General features: G+C 46.4%; 1 protein-coding gene across 4 annotated transcripts; it reads right to left on the bottom strand.

The window, feature by feature from the left end:
* Positions 1-88: 88 nt before the first annotated feature.
* On the bottom strand, positions 89-11266 carry SCN3B (sodium voltage-gated channel beta subunit 3). Of its 4 annotated transcripts, XM_053367398.1 has the most exons (6): positions 10770-11254; positions 10340-10731; positions 7833-7996; positions 6599-6824; positions 3914-4052; positions 89-3112 (listed from the first exon to the last, which is right to left on the bottom strand). In XM_053367398.1, exons 2-6 carry the CDS (start codon positions 10395-10397, stop codon positions 3046-3048), a joined length of 654 nt encoding a protein of 217 aa, XP_053223373.1. In that variant the 5' UTR covers positions 10398-10731; positions 10770-11254; the 3' UTR covers positions 89-3045. The 4 variants fall into 4 exon arrangements, with proteins under 4 accessions (XP_053223373.1, XP_053223372.1, XP_053223375.1 ...); XM_053367397.1 differs by having other exon boundaries at positions 10340-11254; XM_053367400.1 differs by lacking the exon at positions 89-3112 and adding an exon at positions 4862-4971 and having other exon boundaries at positions 3919-4052; positions 10340-11266.
* Positions 11267-22791: the final 11525 nt, after the last annotated feature.

Below are 22791 nucleotides of genomic sequence, written 5' to 3'. Positions count from 1 at the left end.
TTCAGATATAAGCTTCATAAATAAGATTAATGAATTAGTACAGGTATATGCTTGCTGAGTAGCATCAGCATTGCTATCCTTTTTTGGGGGGGGGGGGAGTAAAAAAAAGGCTTACAGGGTTGCTCCAAAAATTACTGAGACAGGGACCTGGTTCACACACAACACTAAGCTAAACCATGATGTGGTTTGAATGAACCATCGTGGGCTCCTAGAGAGGAATCGTAGACTCATCGAATTTTAGAGCTGGAAGGTCCCCCACAGGTCATTTAGTCCAACCCCTAACGAAACCCTGGCACATGGCCACACAACCTCTGTTCAGAAACTTCCAATTGCAACGCTGCTCATTCTGCTGCTGTGACGATCTGGGCTCATGGCTTAGCTCTCCCCAGAGAAATAAGCATGCCAGAGGGAGGGAAGGGAGCATAACCCTGCCACTCATATTTGTAGCAACAAACCATGGTTTGCCATTAAGTCTACAATGAGTCTTTGTGGTGGATTGTGGTCTTTAACTACAGCAAAGTACTTTGCTATTCATGCTTTTTCTAATACTATCATTTACTGTGAAAGAAAATAATGCGAGTCTAGGCAATACAGTGGTACCTCGGGTTAAGTACTTAATTCGTTCTGGAGGTCCATACTTAACCTGAAACTGTTCTTAACCTGAAGCACCACTTTAGCTAATGGGGCCTCCTGCTGCTGCCACACCGCCGGAGCACGATTTCTATTCTCATCCTGAAGCAAAGTTCTTAACCTGAAGCACTATTTCTGGGTTAGCGGAGTCTGTAACCTGAAGCGTATGTAACCTGAAGCGTATGTAACCCGAGGTACCACTGTAATCTGATCCTACCAAACAGCTAAGCTTAATATTTGCCCCCCTGCACAGTCTTCAGATTCCTTTGCTGAAAAGAAAAAATGTGCTCAGTGTTCTACCCCAAAACAAACCATTACCAGATAGAAGTTTAGATTTTATTTATGCAGACCTTCTAATGGGTGGGTGGCCTTTTTACTGGCCCAGGGGGACAAGCCCACCTTGGCCCAACCCTCCAGGGACAAGTTGTGGCTGTGACCACCCCATGCTGTCTTATGCACAAAGGCAGACAGCTTTCCTCTTCAGCTGATCTGTGCAGATCAGTTAAGGGTGATGGCAGTGGGTCTTGCTTCCTCTTCATTAAAGTTGGTCTGATGACCGGGAAGTGAGAGATTTGCACCCCTATCTGGGTGCTGGGCTGGCCCTCTGTGTTATTTCCCCTCTTCCTTTGCTGCTGCCAAATTTGGTTGGGTCTTGGAAGAGGGGGCAGAAAAATATGATAGCAAGGGCAGATCAGGCCTGTGAATCTGGAATTACATCACCCCTGCCTGATAATAAAATAGTATATGGCAATTGGAGGGCATAACATGGTACTGGCAGTGGCAGGCTTTGTTTGAGATTGGAATAGCTGAATAAATTTTTTCAGTGCCGTGCGGTTATTAAAAGCACAGTGCTTCTCTTTGAAATGGAAGGTTCATGTTGCCATCTTCCACCGATCCTTCAGTTAGAATTGTCCATCCTGCTTCAGTCTCTCAAGTACATGAAAGGACACCTGACCCGACTTAAAGCCCCTACAATTCTGGGCATCTCGGTCACTGCGTCAAACACTAAGGAGAATTTAAACTTTCATCACAACATCATGTTTTGCAAAGTGGTTATTTGCCACTGCCCTCTGAATCCTGCTGGAAATTATTTTAGAAGTTTGCTGCTTGGGTTTGACTAAATCACAGAATGCCCAAGTTAACGACTCTTGTCCTATTTACACACAGTATATGACTTACTATGGAGTGTTGCAACATGGAAATCACATACGATGCAAAGAGAGGGTGCTTCATGGCCACACTCTTACCGCAGGGCTCAATCTAGTATCTGTATAATATCACCACTCTTTTAGCAGTGCACTGTGTACCTCGGAAACATCTCTGGCTTGAGCATTTCCTCCTTCTGTGCCACAGGTTCATGAAAAGCTAAACAGTTCAATTACTGTATTGCTTCTGCCTGGCTTTCCATTTGCTCCTGGAGGTATTGGCCAAAACAGACCCACTGTTATCTGCTTCCCTAGGAAAATCTGGGGCACGTTCTGTGGCATCACTGGGGCATCATACTGAAATTAACACCAAAAGCAATGATGACTAAATGAATGCCACTTAATGCTGAGGAAGCTGTGATGTCTGAATGCACCCAAAGGAAAGTCTGTGCTAGCGAGAGATGAGTGAGTATTTACAGTGTCGTTGAGGCGATGGGCAACAGAGGAGGTACTGCACCTCTCCCCCCCCTTGACTTTGCATGCCTCAAAGGAAAGTCTCTAACAAATGGGCTGATTGCTCAAGGAATGAGAGCCATGAAGTCAAAGCAGTGCGATGTTCCAGACAAACGGAAACAAATTTACACTTCCTCATGGTTCCTGGTCTTGGGCTCCTGCAAAACCTGGCTGCGGTGACTTACTCCTTGTGTCTGCCAAGTCCCTGAAAACAAGGAAAGAGAGCCAGACTGTGATTCACCTTCCACTTTCAGAAGATTAGATGAAAACCTGCATGAGCAAAACACACCCCCTGCTTGTAGGAGTCACACATAGGAGAGGAGTTTTAGTGCATCATCAATTACCTACCTTTTGGACCCCTTAAAATTGTTTTATGTCTCTTGTACTTTGAATTCTCTGTCAGGAAGACTGCTTTGGACTCTTACCTTCAGCAAAATACATACAAGGGGGGAAATCTCAAGATGGTACCATGTCTTCTACTCCATAATCTCTGGAAGAGTTCTTGCTGTTGGAGTCACTTGGAACCATTGCAGACCTGTCTACGGCAATCCACATTCCACCCACAGATCATATCTGAACATTTTCAAATATGCTCAGTAGCTTCCTTGGGCCTTGAGATCATGAATGCCCCCCATGGTGGTGCCTGCACACAGATTTGGATTTGCTAGGCAGCCAATGCCCTCCCCTGCTGCCATGTGATTTGCACAGAGCTTTTTCACCTTTTTTTGCACACTGTACGCCTACGTGGTTTCATCTTCTACTCCTCCTCCACTGGCACAGCACAGTTCTCCTTGTTTTCTGAAGGGATGGCGAGGTAGTCAGTCCTGGAGAGCAAGGTGAAAAGTGTACTTCAAGGTGAAAAGTCCTGAACTGGCAATTTTAAAAAGAGGTTTACATGGGGAAGGACACAACAAAACACCAAACATTAAAATCTTCCTGAAACAGATGTGATGTTGATAATGTAGCTCACTTTTGCTTAGCCGTTGGTTGTTTTTTTTAAGCCAGCATGGGAGGTAGGGAGTCAGATTTGGACTGTGGTGTGTATGTGTCTGGGGTTAACCATTTGGCTCTGCCATCCGATAGAAATCCTTACTGCTGCTACACCTGCTGTTTGAATGAGAGAAAATGGCTTTCCTCCCATTGCAAGTAGCTGGGCACTAGGATGTGTGACTGGATTCAGATTCTGATTTGGCAGGGGCAAAGTTTAAAGCTCCCCCCAAGTTCTAGTTCAAGATACCTGTATCAGCTCCTGGATTCATCTTCTTTTGGACAGAGATGACTTTGCCACCATTTTAAAATTGTGGTTTTATGAACTCCAATATGGAATCTTAGCCAATCATCTGGCTGCTGCATGTTGGACCAGCTGCAGTTTGTGAGCATCACGGAGCAGAAGGCTATCAATGGCTGCTAGCCACAACCCTATTGCTCTGCCTCCACAACTGGAGGCAGCAATGCTTCTGAATACCAAGTGTTGGAAACCACAGAAGGAGAAAGTGCTGTTGCACTCAGGTCCTTCTTGCACGCTTCCGTTGGGGGGCTCTGGATGTCTGAGAGCAGGACGCCGGACTAGATGGGCTCTTGGTCCGACCCAGCAGGGCTATTCTTACATTCTTGTGTTCACTTACGCATTTTCCTGAGCAACCTCCTCTGCCTTGGCAACTTTCCTGTAGCAGTAGATCATTTCTACCAGCAGCCACAAAGTGAGGAAGACTAAGAGAATATACATCATTATTTCAGAGATGACAGATGTGAAGTCTTCTCCAGCTGTGTAGGGGACAAGAAAGGGAAAGATCCACGTGAGCAAAGCCACCTTTGTGGGGCACAGAGCATGGTGTCCTGCTTTGCAGCCATCTTTTGGAAACCTGTGAGCTCGTGTTGTTTTCTATATCTTCCTATATGGAAGTAATTTGCCATGCAGAAACTGAGTGGCTCTCTTTTCTGGCTCGGACTGTAAGCTCTGTGCCAGCCCAGTAGGCAGTTGCATGCCTATCGGCTCTTATGGAATGGATTGTGCCAACTGGAAAATTACTGGTATCCTGCAGCCAGGAACCTAAACACACACAGTTCCCATTCGCCAGCTGGTGGCTGCAAACTGAGCAAGGATCCCACTGTACCACCTCCTCAGTAGAACAGTACAACCTCAGGCTATTTGCAGAGCAATGTATAGAATTTATTTTCCATAGACCATAGTGCCCCCATATCATTCTTTACAATCTGGATGAAATACTCGTGCAGAACATGATGTAATGCACATTATAACCAAACACTCCCAAGTGTTGGGAGGATCAGAGCTTTTGAGTAAGCAAAAAATGTTGAGAGGCTAAATGAGGTGAAAGCAGGATCACCACTAGAACTGGGTGAGACAACTGAGGTTCTACCATCTCTTAGAAGACTTTGTGGTGCCACCCACTGCACCATTGGCCATAAGGCTGACATTTGCACATGCACTTTAGGTGCAATTGAGGGGGTTGGGCTAGATGACCCCTGGGGTCCCTTCCAATCCTATTAGTCTATGATTCTATATGTTCTCCTTAGCGCATGCGCAAACGTGCAGAGTCGCTCAGATGACATACTTTGCTTGGGACAAACAGAGCTACGTCTGTGCCCATCCTGGAACCCTGACAGGCTCTCCTTTTGTTTCCTGTTTCTTTACTTTCCCCATCTGCAGATGTTCTATATTGTGCTGAAGACAAGGAAACAGAACCACCAAGAAACTCAGGGAGGGATCTTCAGCAAGGGAAGGAGACAGAGGGAAAAAAGGACACAGAGAAAGGGGTACACAGCTGTTGGCAGAGGGGGAGAGAGAGAGAAAACAATATAGACACAGCGTAAGGAATGAGATGCAACAGGAGGGAGCCATATTTAGTTCAACAATCATTTAGCGCTGCTTCTGTTGAAACTGACAGTCTCAGCAAGCCATTAGAGAACAGCCTATGGACAACCCTTCCCCCCCAATGAGCCCAGTTTTGACGACTCATTGAAGTAAACTAAATGATGATGTGATTCCCTACAAGGACTTGGGACTTTTTAGTTCAGAGAAAAGATAAATAAGAGGTGACATAGTGGGCATTTATAAAATTATGCTTGGCATGGAGAAAGAAGAGCTTTTCTCCCTCATAACACTAGAATTAATGGACATCCTGAATGTTGAATGATTCAGGATAGATTTGAGAGAGAGAGAGTGGGAGAGAGAGTAACTTCCTCCAACAAGAGGCAGTGATGGTCACCAATTGGAATGACTTTAAAAGAGGATTGAGTAAATTCATGGAAGAGGAGGTTTTCAATAGCCACTAGTGACCTTCATGGGTGGAAGCTATAATACTTATTATGCATATGAGTTGCTGGAAGAGGAGAGCGCTCCTGCGCTTGAGGGTTTTCCACAAGCATCTGTGAGCACAGGATGCTGGACTAGGTGGGCCACAGGCTCTTCTTACATTCTTATGATAAACATTGTGGTGAACTGAGTTCAAATCTGGGGTGACTGGAGGTGGGAAAGAACCTCTACTATTTTTGCAGGTAAACAAACTCTGAACTAAAAATATAGTGCCATATGGAAGACATGAGTTTCCTAATGACCAAAAAGTTTTGTGGGAGTGGGAGGATTCTGTTTTAGAGGGTAGACAGAAGCAAAAGTCTATAGTTTTGAATTAAGGGACTATTTTAACATCTGGCCTAAAACTTGGCCAGTGTGGAATACAATGCCATATACATATTATTACACCAAGTCCATCACAAGCCCCATTTCATTACATTCTGCCTCGGCTCCCCAATAGTCCCTTGTGGGGAATGGTGACAAAAGGATGGTGAGATAAAACTCCAAAGTAAGCTTTGGAACCAAGTTTTCCGAAGGCAAAACTGTACACATGCAAATATTGCTGCTCGTTTGTTCAGCTCACTAACATGGAGTGAAAATCATTCAAAAAGATTTCAGGCCTAATTCTGCCACTAAATGTATACCTTGTATTTAAAAGGAAGTAAGAAATGAACAGGCCCTTGCAAGTTTGAACTGTGTGTCCCTTCTACGGATCAGAGCAAATGTCCACCTTCTCTCCCCCCCCCCCCACATAGTGGTCAGAGTAGTTTAAGGGTTATTTGGCATGAAGGCTATAAAACGCCATCTGTGTTTAACCAGCCCCACAGCCTGCTTTATGGAATGCAAATGTGGGAGAAACTGCTTGAAACTTGAGGAGTCCCTCCCCCCCTTCCTTACACAAAATACCAACTTCTGCATCACCATCTTGTGTGTGACTGCAAGAGACCCACTGCCAAGAGGCACCAGAATTAAGGGACATGCCCGTCACCCTTCATACCCTCCTCCACCACCGTGAGACGGATCAGTGTAGAGCGGGTGACAACTGGTCGATGAACCTCGAAGTTGAATTCCCGAGTGACATTGCAGGTGTAGATCCCCGAATCATTCAAAGAGATGTTGAGCACGGAGATGGACACATCCTGCATGTCTATGCTCCCGTCCCATTGGAGCCGACCACGGAAGCGGCTCCCAAGTTCCTGCTTCTCATTTTCGTACTTGTAGATCTGTAGGGAGCAGAATAAGGAAGGATGCTGTCATTTTCAGACCTTTGTGCTGTCTTCTGTTGCAAGGAACAAAACCAGACTGCTTAAAATGTTTCTTTGGAAAAGTCTTCTTTTAAAGATCTTCTTCAGAGCCCTCCCTAATCTTAAACTCTTCTTCCCTGCTCCAATGGATATAGAATACAAAGAAAACATGTGACAAATGCATGTGTGGATTGGCATTTAATACACTTCCTTTGAACAAGAAAATAAGGTGGCAATAGTGCAGAGCAGGAGAGAATGACACATGATCCCCAAGAATAAACATGGACAGATAGTCTCTTTGGATTATGCTGCAGGGGCATCTCAACAGTAGCGTGGCCAACACTGGGTGCTTTGCCAGGTGTCACAACTGAGGTCTAAAAACAGCTGTGGAACAGCTGTCCTTGTGTGTCAGAACAGAAAAAGAGGAAGCAATGCAAAAGCATTTATCACACCAATATGTTTTCTTCAGCTGCTCTGTGAATAAACTGGAGTTTAGCACTTTGTTTTGCCAGGATGATGACTTCCCGGATCAGTAAATATTTTGGAGAGCTTCTGAAAAGATGTGTGAACAGCATTTAAGCTCTCAGGACATTTAACCTTTCTGATCTAGCCTGCCTGAAGCTGATGGTTGGTAAGATTCCTGCTCAGTCCTTGCAACTCTTTTAGGAAAGCAGATCTGACCTCCTCGCAGCAAAGCCTCCTGTGCAGATCACCTAATAGGGTTTGAGGACCCAGATGAGAATCTTGTTGGGAATAGCACCCCCATCAAAACATCTATTAATAAATGTCTAGTTATAGGCGAAGACCTATGCATTTGCAAATGATCCTCATTTTGCTGGTTTTCCCTGCCACCCATTACCTCAGATTTATCCTTTTCACCTTATTTCCTCCCACCCTTTATCAAGGAAGAGAATAACATCTCCTGGTCCCTTTTTCCATTTCTCATCTCACAGGCTCATAGCTAGAGGCACCCAGTGTAATACTTACAGGCTCATCTATGCCCCCTTCGGTCTTATAGTACCACTGAACCAGAGTGTTGGCAGAAACCTCCTCTCGCTTCATGCAGGAGATACACAGCAGCTTCATGCGTGACCCTTGGACTGCCTCTGTCTCTGACGGTACTTCAACGCAGACTGAAGAGCAGACACCCACTGGAAAGCCATGGATCAGTAGCCCAGTTTGGATATGTGAGCATATAGTGCAATTGGGAGAGGGACCCATTTCCAAGATGGGAAAAAGACAGAGGAAGACGCAAACACATGGAGAGGGGGTGGAGCGACACAGAGAACAATCTGTTATTCAAGACGCTTCTGATTCTCAGTGAAAATAAATCTCTTAATTCAACACTGGCATTCGTTGAGAATGGATTAAACATCAGGATTTGCAAAAAAACCTTCCATCCTATGCTGATCTCAACCAATAATCCACATTAAATAATAACTTGGTGCTGAATTTACTAGTGCTTTGCAGAGTCCCATCTCATTCCTCCAACACAGAAATCTGAATTGTGAGATTTCAATGTTGCTTTTATCATTTGGGCTACAATTGAAGCACATGTGACATACAGTCAACCAACCAGAAGTTATATAATCCAGAACTGCAAGTTCTTTTTTGAATCAGAAAGGCAAATGTCACCTTTCTTTTCCCACTCTCCCTCCCAGGTTCTTTTTTTAAAATATTATGTTCTTTACATTTCCCCAGAGACCCTGCAAAACACATTATGAAAACCTGTATTTCTATACACACATGACAGCTGTAAAAGGCTGCTTCATCCTAAAAGCTCACAACATTTAAAAAAGGCAGAAGCATAAAATACGAATGATAAAATGCCCCCCTCAAAAGTCCTATCCCCAACACAGTATTGCAGTCTACCAGACTCGACAGAGTTTTTCATCACCATTCTTATGTGAGAATTAGGATGCCAGAATTAGTATCATTCTGGTTCTCTTATACATAGCACAGTTTGCACAAGTTCATGTGAACAGCTGGCACCAAGTCAGATCCTACTCAACAGTTTGAATGTTTCCCTCTTAAGTGCTACTAGCCAAGCATGTAGATAATGCTTACTGTACCCTTTCTAACTGACACTGAACAACGACAGCTTCTTTTTGCTAAGCAAACAGTGCCAGTCTTTCCCCAAGAGACATGGGGTTCAGGAAAAACATCTCCGACTTCCTCGAGCCAAGAAGCCCGCACATTGCTCTGGGGTTTCATTTACTCTGAAGAGCATTTTTGCACAGAACTCTGAAAGCATTTCTGAATCACCTCCTGTACCATTTCTGTACACATGTGAGAATGTTGTTCAGGGAATGTAGAAAAGAGAAGACAGCCGTTTTAAAACTGAATGCACATTTTAGCCAAACTAGGGAATTGCAGATGTGGGGGGTGGGGGTGGGGAGAGAGAACCAATGCACCCCAAACAAACTGTTAAGTGCGGCATGTGAAAATGCTTTCAACTCTCAAAAGTGCACAGAATTGACTGAAGAGCAAGGATGCAATTGTCTGTGCATTCTGCCCTCCCACAATGCTTTAAATAAAAGTTGGCACAAAAAATTGCACTTTCGCAAACATTTTCTCCATCAATGAGGCACAACCCTTTCCCTGTGACACTTCCAACACCTGTTTATCCATTTTTACAGGCTTCATTCCCAGCTGTTCCTCTGTTGCCTTGGGATCCACAGTTTAACTGGGCTGTCTGACAAGGGACAAATCCACAGTCTAAGGGGTTGTTTCTCTGTAAGGCTTCCCAGCCAAACTGCTGTGTTCTAAGATACAGCGTGGAATCCAAAGTCTTGCCTGAATACTGCTGGATTCACTATTGCAGCTGTATTTTGGAGGTAAAATGTAAAAAGAAGAAATGGTTGGAAGCCCCTTGAAAACATCTTTGAAACTCAGTTTTGACATGGGAATTTAAAGGTACTTGGGCTGTTGCCTCCTTTTCTAAAGACTCCCTAGAGAGAAAGCAAGCTCCAAGTTTAATTCCCAGCATCTCCACCAGCCAAGCGGAGCTGGAAGAAACTCCTTGCCTGAAACCTTGGGACAATATTGATTTAGATAGATCAGCGATCTGACTGGTAGAAGGCAGCTCCCTAAGGCCCTCCTTGGGGTGGAGTGGGGTGGGGTGGGGGAAAGGAAAGTTAATATGAAAGTCATTCCAATTCGCAACCAATTTTCCTCCGGCTTCACTCGATATCGTGCACCTGCAGATCCATGTGCACGAGGCCCATGGTTGCGCTTTGACTCTGTCCAACCGGGAAACAACCACAACCCTCCCCTTACTTAATTAAAGTGGTGCACAATAGCTCGCCATGGCAACCCTTCTCTCTCTCTCTCTCGAGGAGCTGCTCAGGCCCCCGGGGCAACTCGGCAATTAATGACTTCATAGAGGACCTTCTCAAGGATCCTTCCCACTGAAATGGAAGCCCCCTCTCTGGCTGTCTCACAAATACACACGTTTCACATGGTCTCCTGGACCGCAGGCGGGAAGCACCTACCGCAAAGGACCACCACCAGCAGGGAAGAGGCCGCGGCCACCTTCGTTAGCGCAGCCATGGTTCCTGGAAAAGCAGACGCGGCTGGGTCCCCTTTCTCCACCAGATCTAGTAGCTTAGTCGCCGTGCAACTGGATCAGGGCGGGAGGAGGAGGAGGCGCTGGGCTGGAACCGACCGATGGGAGCAGCCGGGCCAGGTGGAGGCAGGGATCAGGGAGGGCAAAGGTGCACCGTTCAAAGCCCCTTCCTGGCACTCCTCCTCTCGCAAGGCTTTTCAGCACCAGGGAGAGAGCCTGCGGGTCGCCGCCCTCTTTGGACAGCTCCGCGCTGGAGGAGGCGCTGGGCTGGAACTCGCCGTTGGGAGCAGACGGGGTTCCCGGAGGGCAGCGGCGCACCTTAACTGACGCGGCTCCCGCGTATAGGGTTTCAGCACCACGAACAGCTCCTGCGGGTCGCCTCCCCCTTTGGACAGCTCCGCGCCGGGCGGGCAGGGTCAGGGTTACCTGGCGAGGGCGCCAGCGCCGGCTGCCCCTTCCCAGCTGTGGGCATCACCAGCCCCTTGGAGGCGCCTGCGCTGCCCTGCCCCCGCCTGTGCTCAGCCCAACGGTTCAGGGGAAGAGAGGCGAGCGACGGAGGACAGCAGGGATCGTTGGAGAGCCGCTGGGCCCGCTTCCTACAGCCCCGCGGCGCGAAGGGAAACAGCGAGAGGCCCGAGATGGAGGGGCTCCGCAGCCACCAACCCTCGCCGTCGCCACCCTCGCCGCCAGCTCCAGCTCCGAGCCTCCCCACAGGAACAATGCATCTCAAGCCGTGTGCTGGAGCCCAGCCTCCTGCGCCGGCTCTGCGTGGCTGGGACGGCTTGTGCCCGCCTTACGAGAGCGCGAGGGTGGGTGGAGGAGGAGGAGGAGTGCCGCCGCCTCCCTTCTCCGAGCCGTGCCTGGATTGGGAACAGCCCCTCAGGACAAGCATGCGCAGAACTCCCTTTGGCAGAAGCAGGCGTCCCCCTCCCATCAGGAGAGCGAGACTCCCTTTTCCCGAAGAATTGGGGGTGGGTGGGGCGTTTCCTGCCTCTTTCCAAGCCAGCTGCTCCCAGAGCCTCTTCACATCTACACCACCCCTTCAGGGGTGTGCGCGTGGGCGGAGAAGGAACCATGTGCCACCTCTATTTCCTTTGATAAAAGGTGGGAGATAAATCCAGCCAATCCATCACTAATTTAAATGTGCTTTGAATGTATGGTGTGGATGTAGCCAAATCCAAGGTTCACTTTCTCTGCTGAAATCTTTCATAAGCAAACAGCAGCAGGCAAAATGGAAAAAATACCCTTTTCTGGAACAAAATGAGGCTGGCAAGGAGAGCAAAAGAGAAAGAGAGGGAGGCTGAAGGGACTGCTGCCTCCAGAGCCCCCAAAGTGCTCATCATCCTAAATGATTTCCATGCAATCTGATGGGATGTTCTTCAGTGTTTGAGTATCAGTGCCTGGCATCCTACCAGTGTTCCCTGGCAGGGGAGCCATGCTTCTCTGCTGTGGTTTCCTAAAGGTGGTAGCTAGTCTGGAGTGGCAGCAGTGGCCTGTAACAAGTCCATGTGACTGCCATTGGGAAAGCTCCAAAGGTCACTCTTGCAGCTGGAAATGCTGAGAAAGCCTCTGTTCTCATAGAGCCGGCTTGTGCCCAAAGGGTTTAGTGGCAGGAGCTGGCTGGGTCTTTTCCATCTGGAGAGGAGCCACAATTCCCATCACACGCATCTCCAACGCTGCAGGGCAGTCTGTGGTCAAACCTGAATGGATTTAGAAGGAGGGGATGCTCATTAGATCAAGTCAGGGTAGACGGGGATATACTGACAGATTGCTGGTTGATTTGCAGTAAATTGGCAAGGACTGCAGACTCTCATTTGTTTAACAGCAACAGGAACTAAATGACTTGCTCCCACCCAATTGCATTGCTGGAATGAAGAAAGATGTTGATGCTGCTTGTGGTTATGAAGGTGGTGAAAGTGGAGTGGGCATTTTGTGTGCTCAGTTCAGTTTTAGTACCCAAATCATATTCCTGGGCTCAGAACTATTTAATTTGTTAGTAAGTGTTTATCTTTTGCATCCAGCTTCAGCTGATGGATTTGGCTTGGGGGGAGGGATCCCAGTAAAAAAACACACACAAAGAAAAGTCAACCAAATTGAGCAAAACTCTCCATTAGATGATTTTGCAACCATGTATTTCATCGTCTCTCTCTCCCTCCTGCTTTCATAGAAGTAGAAAGTTCCCACCGCCTTGTCTCTGGCAACAAGTAAGTGCAGGAAGGGCCACTGGATGGCTGGCCTCCAAACTAGACCTGGCCAAGAGAGAGGGCTATTCTCAGAAACCCTAAGCATACCCAGCTGTCGTGTCTCTTTAAGCCAAGCCTACACATCAAAAGCAGTTCTCAGAATAAATGTATTACGCCGTAAATGTTACTCCCTTCCCTGGAAAGCAGTTGCTGCTATCTGAAGCAAGCAGGCTAGAAAACAGAGTTATATCCCTGCCTGGGGTTGGCTTTTAGAAGGCATCAATCAACTCTACATGCCTGTCCTCAATGCAATTTCCACTTCTTTCGTACCTGGTTGTGTTTGTGGGCTTCATTGCATCTCAAGGCACATATTTACATAAGAGCAGATATGTGCCAAATACAAGGGATCATGTTTGCTTAAACAACACATTTTGAATTAATGTTACATGGCACCCTGTTCTTCGGTTATGTAAGAAAAAAGGCACATCTCCCTGAACATCTGCCAGGGGTGCCATAATTACTTGGTTGAATGCTGCCTGCTGATCCTGAATTCATTGTCCATGATGGCTGGGACTGATGGGAATTGTATTCCTCAAGTACTTGGAGGGCCATAGGTTCCTCATCTTCCTAAGCCCTTTCAACTCTGTCATTCTATTTACAAATTCTTAATCATTTTATGCATACCAATTACATTTTTTATTAAAAAAACCTTCCATTTTTTCTTCCCTTGGAGATGTCATCAAAACTAAATAAAGCCTGGAAAAGATGTGATCATCTGTTTATTTGTTTTTTCTCTTGGAGTCATCTGCATTTTGTCTGCAGTTCACCTCATATAATCTATCCTGGGCCTAGTGGGTGGATATTGCTCAGCACTGCTTTATATAGATCTTCAGAATCTGTTAAATCAAGAGGCTTGCACTCTTGTCTGACAGCCATATGCTCACAGAAGCACTGTGAAGTCATGTCTGTTTGCAGCAGGCCAGGCTCCTGTCAGGAAATGCAAGCCCCTGGATGTGAGAGAGGATGTGGGCCAGCAGAGAGCATTCATCACAGAGCAGGAGCCGTTAAGGAAAGACAGGCTGTTTTCACCTGTGATTAAGAAAGAACCTGGATGGAACACTCTGACTCAACTCCTATAAATGGCCTACTTTCGCTCTCAGGAACATGGCAAATTTTGGCTCTCTGGAGTAAACCGTTCTGTCCCCAAGGCCAAGGCATGGTGAGTCTGTGGGTGCCAGGCAAGAATATGTTTCCTGTTCAAGTTGTTCATGGCAAACAAAGTCCAGAAGGAGTTGTTTGTCTGTCTTACACCACCATTTCAAAAGGTTCCCAGTCATTGTGAACAAGCAGTGATGCTTTGGAGGGTCCTTTGACAATAACTTATTCATGATCCACCTTCAGTGAGTCCACCTTCTGACCACCATTATAATCAGCACTACCTCTTCCTGGCCACCACAGTTTTCTGGGCCTGAGCAAGAGGCAGGGCAAGAAGCAGCCATTTATTTATGTACAGCATTTATCATTACATATCTACCCTCCTTTCATCTTACAAGGCATACATGGCTCTCCCCCACCTCTCCATTTTATCCTCACGACTTCCCTGTGAGGTACGTTAGGACACTGGACTAGATGGGCTGCTGGTTTTCTTATGTTTCTATGTGCAGATTTTTTTGTTGGCTGATTCTCACTGTTTTAATACTGTGATCGCACTTGCTTTCATTCCATCCGACTGACATTCTGTGAAGAAAGAGCCAGAAGCTGTCATTAAAGTCATTGCTATCCACTCCCCATTTCCTCCAGCCTTCTGTATGCTCATTAAGCAAGTGCTCTTTTGCAGGAGAAAGTCCCCCCCCCCATCCCACCAAAGGGCAAGAGGTCCCTGTATGGCTGGTGAAGGCTCAGCCCTCTTTGGTCTTTCAGCCAGAGATAGCACACACACAGACACACGCACACACACACACACACAGCACACTGGAAACATTGATGAATATGAATTGTGAATGCTACAGAGAGCGGAACCGCTCTCTGTGCAGGGGTTGCTATGGGAACACCATCCCAGCCAGGGCAACACAGGCACACGGCACACAACACACACACACGGTCTGACACTTCTGTAGCAGAAGAAGAAGAGGGGGATGATCAAAGATGCCCAACATTTCTGCCTTCAACAATTCCTCTGATTTCTCTGTGATGCCTTATTATAGGCTAGAATCAAGAAAGAAAACCTGAGCAGGGATGCCTGGGCCTCATGCAGTTACTGGCAGATGGCTTCCCTGCCAACCATTAGAACAATTGCAGAAATGCCTTTCATTGTGCGAAGAGAAATATTAGCCATGCCTTGCTACTCCTGGCGGCCAGGGGGTTGAGAGAGACCCAGATCTATCAGCAGCTGCTCACCATTCATCATGTATTGGTGGGTTACTCTTTCAGCTGCTTAAATCTGGGGATAGGACTGTCCTGAATAGAGTCTGCCTTCTTCAGCAGAGGTCTCCAGGGGGCAAAAAACGTACAAGGGCTCCAGCAGCAGAAAGGACCCAGTTCAGTGGTGGAAGATCTGCCTTTGCATGTGGAAGCTTAGTCCCTGACAGCAACTCTAGGTAGGGCTGGGAAGAGACCCCTGCCTCAAACCTTCTACTGGTCTGACTCAGTAGAAGGCACCTCCTTATGCTGCTCTGTACTAGACCAGGGCAAGACCCCAGTGAGAAAGACAGAGAATAAAGGGGAGGCTACTGTGCCCCACCTTCTTGTTCTTTCCTATATCTTTCCAACAAAAATATTTGCAGATCGTTTCCACAAAATAGTGAGGGTGCTTTCGTACTGTGGCTGTTTTCAGGTGGTATTTGGCCACACAGCAGCAAATTCAGGGCACTCTTTTAAAGTTGATTTGTGCAATAAATCAGCATCCCCAAAAGATGGGACTTCTTGTGAGATGATTTGTTTCATGTCACCTCTTCCTCGCCCTTTCTCTAAAGTAAAAAGTCCCAAATGCTGCAACTGTTCCTCATATGGAAGTCTCTCTATCATTTTAATTGCCCTTTTCTGAACCTTTTCCAACTCTACAACCAGAACTGTACACAGTATTCCTTCACAACCCCTGACCTCAGAAAGTTGTGGGTGTTATTTGGAGGCACTTGCTGCCAAAAGAAAGGAAGAGAACTCCATGTTTCTTGTCTGTGTGTCTCTAGACAGATGGACCACTGGGACTTTCTCAGAAATATACAGAGAACAAACACCACATCCCATGCTTTGAGGAACAGTTTCATATGAAGCCATCTGTTAGCATGGCTGATCTTAGCCCATTCTTCCACCTAAGGAGACTATAGGTGCCAGAAGGACCTAGTGGTGGTTATCACACAAATAACCATTACCTCTGTAGTGCTTTATCAGTGCAGCTCTGCATTTCCATCCATAGAGGGTGCATGAAGACTCAGCAGGTGGCGCTGTCTCTTCCCTGAAGCTTCCTTTGTCTGGCAGGATGGCTACAAAGATTTGTAGTGTGCCTGATGTGAGTCATCAATAGTGCTCAGGTCAGGGCAGGTCTTATACCTTTCAAATTTCAGTGGTGCCCTGTGCAAGGCCAAAATTCAATACCCCCCCACTTCTTGCATTTTCTTCTGTGCATGCTCTACAGCACCCCTCTCAGTCTGATGCCCAGTGTGCGGAAACTGCCCTAAATCTGCCTCTGCTCAGGTAGCCATCAGCTTCATGTGAAAATATGCCTGAAGATTGCCAGGCAAAGTGAGCACATTGAAAACCCAGGTACAATGAAACATACAAACAGAAAGCCTCTGCCCCACCAATTAAAAAGCATCACTTTTCAGCTCACTTACCAACAACCAGTCTGAACAGAAATACCTTTCAGAGCCACAGTCTGCACTAATCCGGGAATTTGCTTTCCGAGCACAATATTTTCTTTTAACAAATAGCCAGTGAGGGTCCTCTGATTCATAACAGGAGGAGCCTGTCCTCAGGGGGTCAGGGACTGTAATTCTCCACCCCATGCAATGGACCCTTGCGTCTCCATCTCCATGGGGAGAAGCAGCTCCTATTGAAGCAAATTGGGGCTCCCCCCAAGGCCAATAGCAGGAGTAGAGGAGGGGAAATCTGGAAATCTGGGGGTCTAGATTCAGAACTGGACCCCCCAGATAGGCTATTTTTGGAAGAATGAAAGAAAATCTTACATTCAAGAGAATACAAAAAGTTCCAAAATGCTGTGACATTTCTTTGTAAGGGAGCTGCTGCAGTCCCTTGATCATTTTGGTTGTGCTCGACTGATTTGACCCATCAGCTTCTAGATACCCTACTATACCAAAAAGGTGAGGTTTTTTTAACCCAACATCTAGAAGATTGGATTGAGACACACTTCAGTGAAGAGGTAATTTCACAGGCATGGAGGAGACACCCCCTAAAAAGATCATTCATTGACAATTCCAGGAATTCAGAACTGCCAGATCCTCTGGTCGATGAGGAAATGCCACTTATTTTCTCTAAATATTGTGTGAGAAATGTGCTTCATTGGTTCCTTAGAGATATTAAATTAAACAAAAGATGGGAACAGAGAAATGGCAAGAGAAATGATAGCAGAAGGCAGTGTGTGAGAGAGATCATAGGCTCAATTTGTGCTTCAGGTAAAGAACGTGATGGGGAGTGGGGATCAGAGATAAATTGGGCTCTTCAAAAACATGAAAGATTCAGATTCCAACATGGGATGAAATCCGCCCATAAGTATTATAGTAAACAGAAAAGACAAGAGGAGACAATAACAGCAAACCCAAAATCAATGTTCATGGTCAACTAACGATTCCTAACAGCCTAATACAACCTGCAAATGCTTTGATGCAAGTGAAATTCAGCATTTAGCCACACAGAGGCAGCAAGGAGCAGCATGAAAGGATTCCTACCGGCAACCATGGGTCTCATATCATTGTCAGGAAGAATGCGGCAACAAAAGGACAACCTCTGGTCTTTTAGCAACAATTCTCAAAGGTTTATGGTATCCTTCTTCTGGGCATGTTTTTTTAATGAGACTGGACTAATAAGACAAGCATTTCCTGATAGCAGCAGAAGTTTGTGCGTCTCATGAGTGCTGAAATGAGGTTTTTTTAGTGATCCCTCTTTGGGAAACTCTAACCTGAGAATGTGATGTGCTCTTGCAGCACCGACTTCTAAACATGTTTATAAAGGTTACAGCAGCTACTCTGAGAGCTAGTCTGGAAGATTCATGTATGCAAGGAGGGAGGGGCTCGTGGCTTACTTACCATTTAGCTCAAGCAGATTTTTAACTACTCCAGAGTGTTTAAAATCCCACCAAACAGCTGGCTTGAAACCGTATTTTTTGCACCATAACACTCACTTTTTTCCTCCTAGAAAGTAAGGGGAAATGTCTGTGCGTGTTATGGAGGGAATGCCTACGGGTGGCATGCCTACGGATTTTCCTCTTCTAAAAACTACGTGCGTGTTATGGTCGGGTGCGTGTTATAGAGCGAAAAATACGGTAATAAGAACTTAAGAGCCACCTGCTGGATCAGGCCAAAGGCCCATCTAGTCCAGCATCATGTCCTCAGAGTGGCCAACTAGACGCCTGTGGGAAGCCTGCAAAGAGGACCTGAGTGCAACACAACGTTCTCCCCACCTCTGATTCCCAGCCACTGGCCTTCAGGGATATGCTGCCTCCAGCAGTGGAGGGAGAACACAGCACTTGTGGCTGGTCGCCACTGATCAGTGTATCCTCCACAAACTTGTCTAAACCCAGTAGTGGGCAGTGGGATGGGGTGACACTAACCTTACAGCAGCTCACCTGGGCGACACTGGGGCAAGGCAGACTAGGATTTTGCAGGTGCACAAGTGGAGCCCATGTGGCACACCTGCCAGTGTGTCTTGACAGCCACACCCATGTCAGAGCCCTCCCATGTCCCCGTGAGGTGCAGTGTTGGGAGCGGGTCTCAGCAGATCTGCCCTATCATACTGACTGCTGCTGGATATTAAAGCAGTCCAGGTTGGTGGCCATCACTGCATCCCAAGTGACTAAATTCCAAAGGTTAACTGTGAGATGTGTGAAGCAGTCCATCCTTTGGTCTTTCCTGGATCTCCCAAGAGTCAGCTCTTCCTACATAGACTACAAAGGAAGTCAACCCAAGCTGGTCACCTGCAGGTATGAAATAGGCTGAAATCATAGAATCATGGGATGGTAGAGTTGAAAGGGACTAGAGGATGATCTAGTTCAACTCCCTGCAATGCAGGAATCTTTCAACCAACACGGGGCTCGAACCCATGACCCTGAGATTAAGAGTCTCATGCTTTACTGGCTGAGCTGTCCCTCCACCCACCTGTTAGGATTCTTGCTCTGTGTTTGCAGTCATGGGATTGTTCTCTATCACATGGCAGTGTATGTTTTCATTCCACAGAGTGGGAAGTGATGGAGACAGGATGTTTGGGTATTACTGTGTTCCGTGAAGTGGGACTATTGTCCTTTGTTCTTTCTCTTTGCTGTATGATGAGAAAGAGGAAGGAGCAAAAGCAGAATGCTCCGAGTGTATTATATGTAAATAAATGTAGATTAGCCAAAATGCTGTGCTACTGAGTTCTGTTACGCAAACTGCGAATGCTCTGCGTATCCCTAAGTGTGCTGATGCTTCTTGGTATCAGTCGCTGTGTTGTTCAGGCTGAATAAAGCTTTTGAAGCTCCTGAATGAAAGACCAGGAGGGAGAGAACATGCCAGTGGGGCATGTCTCTCTACCAGGGTGCTACACATGAGTGTAGGACGATCCTAACACCACCTACCCCTTCCACAGCTGAGAATGGACTCTCTTCATATTTCCTTCAGTTTGGGTAGCTGTTTTCTTCCTCTTCCCCCTCCCCAAACTCTACATTAATCCAGGGCTTCAGAACACCTGCTGCTTCACCAGCTCCAAGGAGTCCAAAGGATCCAAAAAACCCTTCCGTAGGAGTGTTGAAGTCATGGTTGAGAGAGGGAGGACCAGCTCCTACTGACTGCTGCCATGATCTCAGTTCTCTCCTGACTCTAACAATTGCTGACCACATTTTCAACTGATGCATTGACCACTGGGCCCTCTCTCTAATACACAGTCAGCTCCTGTTACATTCTGCTAAAGGTGATGCGTTACAAATAGACAGATCACAGATTCTGCACACACTGACTATTGCTGGAGTGTTATGTGTCGAGGTTGGAAAAAATGACTGTAATACAGATAAGTGGGATATGGTCAGAAAAATCTGGGAGCAGTTAAATTTGGTTCAGTGAAGAGAGATGCTGAAAAGCAGAGAGAATCATCAGGTGCAATTAGATAATTGGTGCCTGTTAACAGCTTATGGAAAAAGAGAACTGGAAATAACAGTGTTGGAATGGGTGACCTATTTTTTTCAAAGATATAATTTGCAAAGTGGGGAAATCTCATAGGTATAAAAAGGAAAAAAATGCTTCCTTCCCCTTCTTAGCTGTTTTGATGTTAAAACAAAGGTATGTGTGGAATTGTTACTATTTGGTAATGTTATAAGCAAATCTATTTTTGTTTGTATGTATTTTTGTGTGAAGAACAAGTCTGTTTTTAAATATATATATACATCCACATTAACTTTAACTTAATCATACAATGCACAACAGCTTAAAAAGGTAAAGGGACCCCTGACCATTAGGTCCAGTCGTGACCGACTCTGGGGTTGCGGTGCTCACCGGCAGGGATTCGAACCGCCGACCTTCTGATTGGCAAGTCCTAGGCTCTGCGGTTTAACCCACAGCGCCACCCACATCACTACATGTTAAATGAGAAAATACACAATCAGGCTAAATACATTCATTTAGCAACCACCATCAGGGGCTGCAGATACCCAAGACACCTTCTTGCATTTTGTGGCTGATCAGCCTGCTGTAATACAACTGCCACTTCTACATACTTTTTTTGGGGGGGTTAGATTTATTGTGCAATGAAATTATTTTTTCAAAATAAATTTAAACGCCACTGTTTGGGATAGCTTAGTCACTAGAGCATGAGACTCTTAATCTTAGACTCGTGGGTTCAAGCCCCACACTGGGAAAAAGATCCCTGCATTGTAGGGGGTTGAACCTGTAGATGACCATCATGGTCCCTTCCAACTCTATGATTCCCTGATTACACAAACATACAAATACCAATACCCATTTGCCTCCCTTCTCCACTGCCCTCTCACACCGCCCCAGCCCATTCTGCCGGCTCTCACCATTCACTGCTCTTGTGTCTCCCCTTGTTATCACCTTCCCACCCCCCCACTGCTCTTTTATTTTTCCCTGCCATTGCTCAGGTCCCCCATCTCTCTCTCCCTTTTCCCTCTGGACTCTGACCTGTAGTGATTCTCTCTGCCTTCCCTCCTTCCATTATCCCACAGTCCCAATGCCTTAGTCTCTCTCCCCACCCTTCTCTTACTGCCCTCACTCACCTCCAGCCACAACCCTCACTTTCTTCTTTTGTTTACAGTCATACCTCAGGTTACAGACGCTTCAGGTTGCATTTTTTCGGGTTATGGACCCACCAAAATCTGGAAGTGTAGAATGGGTTACTTCCCGGTTTCAGGGGTTGTGCATGTGCAGAAGTGCTAAATCGTGTTTTGCGCATGCAGAAGCACCAAATTGCAACCCATGCGTGTGCAGATGCACTGCTGCGGGTTGCGATTGCTGCGGGTTGGAACATGCATCCCACACGGACCACGTTCGCAACCCGAGTGTCCACTGTATTTGTTTGTTTTTTAATATTTGCACCCCTCTCTCCAGCCAAAAAGGCTCATAGAACAGCTTACAAATAATCAAAACAAGACAGCCTCTACCCTCAGGCTTACGATCTGAAAAAAGATGACACACAAGGGAAAAGGAACTGGGAGGGAAGAGGAAAATCAAAATCAAAAGCACCAATTTCTAAACAGTTGTCTAAACAATTTTCTAAAGAGTTCTTTCAGGGGCAGGCAGTACCAGGTGGAGCTGGGCTTCTGGCAAAGCTGATGGAATGAGTCTTCCGCTTCCCATCTTTCCCACTGAGGCAGTCTGAGGGAATGGCTGTTCCCAGGTCAGGGTGGAGGGAGAGCTGATTACATATCAGTAACCAAGGGGAAAAGAACTCCCATTTTCACACAAAAAGCACACTTCATAGCCCCCCTGACGACTCTAGCAGGCAATTTGGACTTAAATATGACAAGCCCAGTCTAGAGCTGGAAGAAGCCAAGGGGGGAAAAGAGGCACATCTAACAAATACTGAAACAGCTGGGGGATGGGGGAGGAACTCGATTCAGATTGCATTTAAAGGTGAATCTATCAAATTCACTCTTGCAAAGCAACATGAGAACCGAAAAACTGTCATCCTTCAAAATTCACACTTCTCTGACTAACGTTTACACAAATGAATAAATTAGCGTGTGCATAGAAATGCATATATTAGTGAAAACAATATTCACAAAATTGCACTATATTAAAAGCAATTGCTTGCAAAAAAAATAAATAATGTGTACACTGGTGACCACTGCAATTAGGAGAAATTTGCAGTAAAATCCTGATGAATTTTCATGAGGATTCTCCTCCCCCCTCCAAAAAAACCCCAAATTGCTGCAGAAATGTGGAAAACTTTAGATTGCAGAAATAATGAGAAAGTGAGAGAAGCGAAACTGACAGAGCCTTCCACTCTTGACAAAGCATTCCATCCCTAACAGCACAGGATAAAAAGGGACATCATATCTCTTTCCCACCCCCTCATGGCAAAGCAGCCCCAGAGGCAAATTTAGGGGAGCACAACCAGCTTGGGTGCACTGAGCGCAGAGCCTTGGGGGTGTTGCAGAAGACTCTAGAATTGAGTGCGAGAGGTGGGGGGAAGCTGAATTTTGGTGTTGCACAGGGTGCCACTGAAATTTGAGGCCCCAAGGACTTCCACTGCCAGCCGGCTATTGCAAAGTCAGAAAAGAGAAGCCCAAGCCTACTGTCATGCCTACTGGTGGCTGCATACAAGCAGCAGGCAAGGGCAGAGGCCCAAAGTGGGCAAAGCAAATGGATATGGCTCTTACCTTTGTATGGTAGGTGATGTCCCAGCCATGCAAAAGGCAATGAGGCTTCTCCATGCAAATCTCTCCATCCACACAAGCAAGAGGCACCACCCTGGTGAAAGGACACCTTCTAGATATGCAAAAGCACTTGAGGAGGGAGCCACTGAGAGGCGTGGCTTG

This window comes from Podarcis raffonei, chromosome 15, assembly GCF_027172205.1.
Source record: "Podarcis raffonei isolate rPodRaf1 chromosome 15, rPodRaf1.pri, whole genome shotgun sequence".
NCBI classification, from domain to species: domain Eukaryota; kingdom Metazoa; phylum Chordata; class Lepidosauria; order Squamata; family Lacertidae; genus Podarcis; species Podarcis raffonei.
The sequence above is the reverse complement of the archived record's forward strand: the minus strand, read 5'-3'. Positions and strand labels throughout refer to the sequence as shown.

What these genes read in the sequence shown, in the direction of transcription:
- SCN3B (XM_053367397.1), bottom strand. Translation starts at nt 10,397, where the DNA reads ATGGCTGCGCTAACGAAGGTGGCCGCGGCCTCTTCCCTGCTGGTGGTG. An exon ending in GCTGGTGGTGGTCCTTTGCG is followed by an intron (nt 7,997 to 10,339) that starts GTAGGTGCTTCC and finishes ATGGCTTTCCAG; the next exon opens with TGGGTGTCTGCTCTTCAGTC. An exon ending in AAGGGGGCATAGATGAGCCT is followed by an intron (nt 6,825 to 7,832) that starts GTAAGTATTACA and finishes TGCTCCCTACAG; the next exon opens with ATCTACAAGTACGAAAATGA.